Source organism: Rhineura floridana, chromosome 1, assembly GCF_030035675.1.
Source record: "Rhineura floridana isolate rRhiFlo1 chromosome 1, rRhiFlo1.hap2, whole genome shotgun sequence".
Lineage (NCBI taxonomy): Eukaryota > Metazoa > Chordata > Lepidosauria > Squamata > Rhineuridae > Rhineura > Rhineura floridana.
This window is the reverse complement of record NC_084480.1, coordinates 34,200,669-34,209,987: the sequence shown is the minus strand read 5'-3', so window position 1 is coordinate 34,209,987 and position 9,319 is coordinate 34,200,669. Positions and strand designations below refer to the sequence as shown.

Genomic DNA, 9,319 nt, shown 5'->3' with positions numbered 1-9,319 from the left:
TCACCCATAGTTAAATTTAGCTGGATTTGGAACATTTTTAGGATCACACTGTCAGTGTTCTAAAAGGATTTTAAACATTCCATCTGTTTTCAGTGTATTCCTATATATATAGGGTACATAGCAGAGTTTCAGGCAGTTACCACAGCTACTTCAAAATATGTTTAAATAATTCCTCAACACATAAGTAGCAAAAAACAAGGTGCGGCTGTAATATTAAGGGCTTGTGCCTATGCTATAGGTTACCTCATTTCATTGTAGCACAGGTCTGGTTTTCATTGCTTGATACTGTAAAGCATTTGCCTGTAGGAGCCTATTGCACATGAGATCCTAAATCTGACAGTTTCCATTTCTTTAACTCATGCACAGGTAACAGGATTCTTGAAAACACATGAAGACTGAATTGTCTGATAATGTTTTAAATTATAGCAAAATCTCCAGTGAGAAATGTATAGTGTACCCAAACAAAGCTGTGTGATTGTGAAGAATTCCTGCTGTGAATTCCTACCATATGCACAATTATGGCAACTTGCCAGCTTCACACACAGCATGTTACTGTACGGGGAACAAATACAGCTGGTCTGTAGCCTTGTAGCAATAGGGCAACTTACACAGTTTGGGATTTGGAAATTCCCCACCACCACCACATAATGGTATTTGACCATTTCATCAAACGCTTGCTCACATTTCCAAAATTCCAATGGGCCAATTAAACTGGAAACAAATATTTACTTATAAATTCCATTCCAAGCCATATGTATGAGCGTCTCTTTACTGGCTGGCACTATATTGTAAATAACAACCACCACCATCAAAGGAAATATATCAGTGTGTGTCAGTTGCCCAACTGATGGGGGGAAATGTTACGATCACAGTTAAGTACCCATCAACACCATAGAGTTCACAAGCACCAGTATATTTTTTCACCTCTAAAGTGTTTGAAAAGGTACGTGCAAATTTGATAAACCTTTCAAAAAGCTCAGTGAAACCACACAAACTCAGTTCAGCTAGACATACACATCTCCTTTTCTACAATAGTGGATGGGCGAAAAGTCGAGGCAGCACCGGGAATGGACAGCACCAGAATTACACATACAGCATCTCTGATGGTCATGTAAGAAATTAGTGTTGCATTTTTGTCAAAACACATTTGTGTGTCTCATTACAAATTCTAGCAAGGAAATCTTCCCTTTTCAAAATTGTGCCTGTTTCATTTGCCCTGATTTTGAGGTTAACTCATCTGCAGCTCAGCACTGCCCTGTGGCAAATGGCTTGCGTAGTTATGGCCTAAAGCAAGATTGCCCATGCTGCTTTCAGAGTATTTTGCAGCAGCACTCTTTACCTACCAAATTAAATATGTGCAGATGTATTGTTTGCTCAGGAACTCTTCAATAAATGCTCATACCTCTAACATACGTGAAAGGAATGATATTCTAGGAGTAATATCCAATGTTTAGAGACATGACAGTAAACATATGTGAAGGCAAACATTAACATACAGGTCATTGGCTATTGTGGGAATGACTTGACATGGTCTGCGGGGGAATGATAAATGGTTCAGACAGAAACATGTCCTTAATGGAGCAACAGTATGGCTTACTTCAGACCTAATAGAAAACCATGGTTTCCTACTTCAATGAGATGCAGCTAGCCTTGGGTTTGTATGGTCCCCCATAGCTTACCTCTTTTGCTTCCAATTGTAAACTATCCACAGTTTCCCATAATGTCTGAAATCAGGAACTGTGGTTTACGTGGCACTCCAAATGTTGCTGAACTACAGTTCCCATCATCCCTGATTATTAGCTATGCTGGATGGGGCTGACAGGAATTAGAAGCCAAAAATATGGAGGGCTACAGGTCAGCCACCCTTGGTTAGCCACCCTTGATTTAAATTATGGATTGAAAACAAGCCAGAATTATGAAACCACTCTTTGATCCCAGCTTATTCTCACTAATAGGTTCAATTAGAGATGGCCACGGGTAGAAGGACGGCGTTTCGTCTCTCCCACAAACATCCTCTGAGTTTGAAAGGCTCATTCGGTTTTACCTCCCAGAATTAAGACAAATTATTTCCTTTTACCTCCTCGTTTCGTTCGCCTGGAATGGGCTGCTGTCGTAAATAATGCTGGAGGATTGAGTGGAGGTGTTGAATGCTCCCGACTGTTGAGGGAGGAATTGTTTTTACTTTCCTTATCTCCCTTAGAGATTTTTTCACCAGCTACATCGGAACGCAGCCCTTTTACTTCTGGTCATTTTGTCTTTGAAGCTTTGCCTGTTGCACAACAACTTCTAACCCTAATCTCCTTTTTAACAAACTTGGATGACATTGATGTGGTTAGTTGTGAACCGGAGAATAGTAATCTCTTAAAGCGGACGTCATGGTCCTCACCAGGAAAGCTTATCAAGAACAAGGGATCCTCCCAGATGAAGGGTTAAATTTACCACGGATAAAGCAGCTGCAAATTACTCGTTTTTTCCCCACTATCCTACCAGATAAGGAAAGGGCAAAGGAAAAGGCTCCGGATACTCATACCTCCATTCTGGGCAAAAACACAGTCCCTAAGGTTGATGACAACGGCGTTGTGGAGGGATTGACTCCGAGATTGGATACCACTGATCCAAGTGTATCTATTTTGGATTGGTTGATAGATACAAAGGGGATCCTTCCATGGGACCGTTTGATCTCGCCCACAGCTTCCCTTGCTGCAGAATTGAATCTAGCGGAGAACACCCTTCTGACCTTACCTCCAAAATTGCATGACCTTGCCACTGAGGGTGAGGGTGTGCAGGAAGGCCAGGATACTTTGGAGACCTTGCAGTTATCTTCTCCATCTAACCCTCCGCTGACGTATACGGGAGACTACAAAAATTTCGATCCTTCTCAACTATCCCCATATAATTCCCTGGCTCCTAGACTGGCTGAAATTGGGTCTGAAATTGCTTGTATTAAGAACTTTATAACTGAAACAAATAAACTGTTGATTACACTTGTAAATGAATTTAAGAAAACAGCGCAGACTTCGGTCCCTGACTCAGCTATAGCCAAGGCTGCCCCGGATTCTCCCCAAGTTTCGATCAAACGGAACTGCAGCCTTGGGCTTTCACATAAATCTTCCAATCAAGGCATAAGAACAAATGTAAGAAAGACAAATCAGGGCGCTAAAAGGAAGCCAGTGCTAACCATGGGAAAAAACGAAAAACATCAAGAATTTGAGGGCTCGACAGATGAGGTCAAGGAAAATGAATTTCTCTAAGCTATTTAGAACTCTTGAATCACTACTACAGTCCAGGGATGCCCATTCCAATAGCACTTCAGTTCAGGGAAAACGTAAGGACCTGACTAAAATGGAGCCAGCGTCCCCCCCTGTTGTGCCTCCCTCGGACTCTTTTCGACCTGTTAGCCCTCATACGTCCAACTCTACCGAGGTACAGGGGGAAATGGATTGTCCTGGCCAAGCACCAGTAGACCACTCATTGCGTCACGTGGTCAAATCTTGGAAGCTTAGACTTATACCAGAAAAAATAATACTGTTGTTTGTGCAGGGTCTAAACACATCTGATAAGTATCCACTTGGGAAATATCATATTATTAATACACTTCGCCCATTTCTTCCAGGGTGTCTGCGATCCTCGGATATTGTTAAATTAGAACCCCTTTACAGTATACCGGTGAACTCTAAGATCCTTTTGACACTTAGGAATGTGGAACAAGTGAACCTCATTCGGGCAAACAGACATGTATTAGGCAGACATGGAATAGAGGTACAAAGATACTTTAGAAATTCAGCCAGACCCCTGCCGTTGTTTTCACATGTATTATATCTACCGAGAAAAGCTAACCCCTGTGTCTTGGAGGAACAGAATAGCCTTACTCGGTCGCTTGAGAAAGCTTCGGATATACAACCGGAAATAGCCTTATCTCTGAGCTATACTGAGATCACCACTGCAGATCGTCTCCTTGTTGGTCTGGTGAAGAAAGTGTCCCATCCTCAAAGATTCCCTCTAATCTGTGCAACAACGATATTCCCATCAATCTGTTTTCTGTGGAGGAGGAATCCCTTTTTAACGCTTTCGACGCACTACCACTACCGGAACAGCATGACATTATCCAAAGACTACACAGACTAGCTTACCACTATCTGTTCCCATTTGACCTTGCCTAATCACCGTGACCTGCAACAGGATACGAAGGCAGTGGAAGTTCTACACCCTCCTCATTTGCTGCTAGAGAAACAGATCAGCGCCACTCAGGAAACTGCTGCTCCCCGCTGTATTAAGCCGGACTCCTCTTGTATAAAGACTGTGCCCTCATCAGAGTTAGCGCGGAGGTCTTGCGTCTTGAATACTCACTCTATTCCCTCATGGACAGACGTTAGATTTTTAGAGAAGGATGAATTGGGTTCCCCCCCGAAATACTCACTGAAGGTGTCCCAACCCTTGCCCAGACCTAGATTTTCCAATGTGAGTAGACCTAATTATACCTGTGAGGCGATAATAATAGTTTTAACAAATCATAGTTCCCCGAGTTCAGATATCATGAGCAACAGTGCTCATGATAGCTGCTTTATTGAAAACTGGGAGTGGAAACTTCTGATTTTCTCCTTGTGGTCATGAAAGAGGGAGAGAATGGGGTGGGGAGAGCATGAATCCAAAGTTTGCTGTGGCTTTTTCATGTTGCAAGAAACCATGGCAACAACTGTATTCTGTTTTATGAAATACCCTTGATGCACTCTTATGCATTAGGAACATAGGAAGCTGCCTTATACAAAATCAGACTACTGGTCCATCTAGCTTAGTATTATCGACTTTTCCAGCCCTACATAGAGATGCAAGGGACTGAACCTGCACATAAAACATGTGCTGTACCATTGAGAGATAGCTTTTCTCTGATTACATGAAGTAGAAACAAAAACTGCCCTAGTTGTATGGTATTAAATGCAAAGTATTGTCTCTCAACTTCATAGTTCATTTGATGGACTTTGGGGTTTATTGTTCAAGATAAGCACATGTGTTGTTCAAACTAACAACATGTTTGAGGATTAGAATTCAGGCTCAGCAAGATACCAAGCTTTGATATTTTTTTTATGTTTTGAAAATGATTCTACACCTTCATCCCTATTTCGGAGCAACAAATGATCAAGTTTACAAATGTTTACCATACATATCAGAAACTGATCCCAAATCCATTATTTCAGTCTTCCTCAACCTGGTGCCCTCCAGATGTTTTGGATTACAATACCCACCAGCTTGGCTGAGCCGGCTGGGGCTAATTGGGGCAGTAGTCTAAAATATCAGGAGGGCACCAGGTTGGGGAAAGTTGCATTATTTGGAAGTTCATTCAGTTCAAGAGAACATACTTCTCTATAAACGTGCTTGGGATGGCAGCCTTAGAATTGTGCTCTAAAAGTAAACAGTTTTGAAAATATTGGCTGGGATCTAGAGCTGCCATGGGTAAGCCTAGCTACCTGCAATCAGTTGGTCGTCTCCCCCCCCCCAATTTGCTTTCATCAATACACCACCATCCACTCTGGCAATATCACAAACTGCTCTTAAAGCACTTCTTAGTTTCAGAAGCAGTTTGCATGTCTCATGCAGAAGGGTTCTTTGAGAACAGAAGCCCAAAGTCCCAGCGGGCAGATCTTTAAATCCTGGCCATCTTCAACAAATAAAAGAACATACATTTCTTCTCTACTACCCATTTCCATTGTTGATTTGTTGGCTTCATTGTTTTGTTTTACTGTTAGCTGCTCTCTGTTGGTGTTCAAGAAAACTTTTGCGACCACCGAGATTACTCCTAGACAGTGATTCACAGTCACGTTTCTGAGGACACATCGTTGTAGAATTCCTAGTTTTCTTTTTGTAGATTTTTCTTCTCATTTCTCCATTTTCTTCCTTAATGGCCTGTTGAAAAATCCAGCCTGCAAGGAAGAGGAAACACAATCTTAATCCACCTTTGAAAATTGATAGGCACAGGTAGGGAAGGGGAGAAATTTGGTTCAGTTTGCCTTTAAGGCCAATCTGCCCAATTCACACTTCCTGAAAGAAAAAGCGAACTGAAACACAGTTGGTTTGTAGTCTTAGAAAATTGCACGTCTCCGAACTTTCCAATACAGTTCTCCAGCCAAGTTATGTATACAGAAATGCATATACTAGGTAAAGTGTGCATAAAGATGCATATATTCATGAAAACAACATACAAAAATGCATTATATTAGGGAAAATTGCTTGCAAAAATGTGCATATTAGGAGAAATTGCACAATTAATTTTCATGAGGATATTTTAAAAAAAGAATTAATTCACAAACTAAAATGGATATGTGGAGAATTGAACTTAAGATACGAAAAATGAGAAATGGATCAGATATTTGTGGAAGGTGGCAGAGGAGAAGAGACAAGAAATGTTCTATCAACAGGGACATTGTCATCAAAATTCAGTTTTGAATAGCTGATTAATTTTTTTTTATTTAAAAACAGCAAGTAAAAAAACCAGAAAACACTGTACAATAAAAACATTAAAAATACAATAAAAACAAAGATCAACTCTTGCAAAAAGACATCACAAATTGTTAATAAAACGTCAGAAATAGGGTACTTAGTCATGTAAATAATACAAACAATTGAATTATCATGGTCATTGTCCAACTCCTAAGATATTGATACTTGGTTCAAATTATGCATACATAATGCATCTGCTTTGCGTTAAATCATTTGTTTCTTCCTTTGGCTTTGACAAGGGTGCCCACTTGCGGTCAAATGCTTAATAACACCCAGGTGCTTATTACAATGGATGCCATCAGATATCACTTTATGCACTATGGATGTTCTTTAAAGTTAGTCATGGAGTAAATCCACTGATTACTTGGAGTATGATGTAGTTGGACATCATGCTATGCTTCAAACCTGATGCTTACATGGATCAGAAAAGAATGATTTTCCCGTTCTAACATTTAGTCAGCATTCTGTAGTCATTGAAGATGCACAATCTTCACTGGGCTGGTTCCCCCCCCTTTTTTTATTTTACTTTTGCAAAACTTTTGGCTCTGCCAAGCCAGCTGATACCTCCTTCTTGTGTATGGATGGTGCTGGTTTGGCTGTGTAAGGACTGACACTTGGAGAATTGAGATTATTTGTTTATATTATACTACTGCTTCTACTAGAGCCAGTGTGGTGTAGTGGTTAAGGTGTTGGACTACAACCTGGGGACCAGGGTTCAAATCCCCACAGTCATGAAGCTACGTGGGTGACCCTGGGCCAGTCACTGCCTCTCAGCCTCAGAGGAAGGCAATGGTAAACCCCCTCTGAATACCGCTTACCATGAAAGCCCTATTCATAGGGTCGCCATAAGTTGGAATCGACTTGAAGGCAGTCCATTTCCATTTACTGCTACTACTAATGCAATAATACAGAGACTCAAAGCTGCCTTTATCAGTAAGATAATTTATATGGAACAATCAGGTTTTTCTTCATTTCTGATTCACTGACTTTTCAAGACATCTGATTTGAACTTGGGGCAGTGGGGAAGGGAAATAACACCAAAATATTTGAAAGTCTAAATGTGGAACAATGTATATACCATACCTTCCATAATGCAAATATAAGCAGTGTAAGAATCAAAAGTCCAGCAAAAACACTCAGGAGAATAACCCATAGTGGTACATGACCAGGAAGAAGCTCTTTTGAAATTTTAATAGTGGTCTGAAAAAAAAAGTATTTCAGTAATAATGGCTTAAGAGTCTAATCAAATCTGTATTTAATTGCAGCTACATACACACACAATTTTTTTTTCATTTACCCGTTTTTAAACATATACAACAAAACAAGGGAAGGGAAAATAGGCTTTTCATACTGTGGGTGGAGGATAATATCAGGGGGGAAACTACACGAGAGCCTCTCTTCTATTAGTTATCTATGTAAATTAGTGCTGTGCCAAAAAGTATTCTAAAATAAAAATGGCTGCAACTGATCTTATGTGTACATGAGTACCACCAAAGTCAATGAGATGTAGTCACCCATCAGTTTAGGCTGGGTTCTAGACAATGTAATCAAGGTACAGTAACAGCTCAATTCTATATTATTATTTTATTTTATTACCCATCCTTGACCCTAAGATCCTAGGGTGGGTTACAACAGTTTAAAATATATCATTAAAAACAATTTAAAACAACTTAAAATCACATCGTCACAAAAAATAGGGTGGGTCCTAAAAATTTACATTTCAGGTATCAAAGACAAGACAAGACATTCGCTGAAAACTGTACCATGAGGTTGCCAGACGTACCTCTGTGCGGAGGGAGTTCCACAGCTATACATGTGTACTCAGAAGTAAATCCAATTGAGTTTAATGAGACTTACTACCGGCGTAAAGGATTGTAGCCCAAGACATCTGAGTAGCTGTTGCACAATGCAACCATAGGTATGCTTACCCAGAAGTAAATCCTACTGTGTTTACCTGGGAGAAAGCCCCATTGGATTTACTTCTGAATAAAATAAAGGATTGTGCTGCAATGCTGTTACTGTTAAAAATAAACACCCTCATTATGCATTAATTTAATTAAATTTCTAATTCAGTGCAATGGCAGAGAAGACTTCAGAAGACTACTCTTCCATATCATGTGAACATTGATGAACTGTATGGGTTGCATTCAACATAGCGCTAAGTATATCATTTTGTCAGTACAAGGATTTCTCCTTGTGCAATGGAACAATCTTCCCACCTCCTCCCCTCTCATGCCCTCTAATATGTTATGAAGGTTCCCCCTGTTAGGAGTAAAGTGGCACACTTGTAACAAGTTACCTAAACCAGCAATAGACAGAAAGGCAACCTATTCTTCCCTCAATGATTCCTTTTTAGCGACCACTTGTTGATATGCAGATTGTTTTTCTCAGGTTTACTTCCTTCCTCCTTCTTGTTAGTTAGTGTTAGCCACATAATTCCATAATGGCCACAAGTATGTTTGTACTCCTGTACCCCCAACCCTCCATAGTGGGTTTGGGGACAACAGTGGACACACGGGGGAGGAGAGTGGGTAAATCGCACTGTGCAATTGAATACCACCCTATGTTTTTACTGTCTTTTCATACTATTGTAGTTGTGAACCGGAATACATATTTGTCAGTAAATAAACATGTACTGAGATTAGTATAATATATTACTGCTATGCAGCTGTTATTAGAAAAATCTATCACATCTAAGCTACAAAAAAAATGCCCCCCAAAATCGATTACACTGATTCAAATTCCACCAATGTCTGTAAGACTTGGGTTGCAATCTTAAGTATACTCATATATAACTAAGTTTCATTGAATTGAAATAGACTCATAT

The 9,319-nt window shown here is 40.1% G+C and overlaps 1 protein-coding gene across 3 annotated transcripts in view; it reads right to left on the bottom strand.

Moving 5' to 3' along the window:
• Positions 1-4,805: 4,805 nt before the first annotated feature.
• The window catches only part of ITGA1 (integrin subunit alpha 1), a 131,542-nt gene continuing 127,028 nt past the window's right edge, over positions 4,806-9,319 (bottom strand). For all 3 annotated transcript variants that reach the window (XM_061617663.1, XM_061617672.1, XM_061617682.1), the window contains 2 exons: positions 7,576-7,692; positions 4,806-5,915 (listed from right to left, as the gene is read on the bottom strand). In XM_061617663.1, the coding sequence (XP_061473647.1) occupies positions 5,871-5,915; positions 7,576-7,692 (162 nt within the window). In that variant the 3' untranslated portion in view covers positions 4,806-5,870. The remainder of the gene's footprint in view (positions 5,916-7,575; positions 7,693-9,319) is intronic.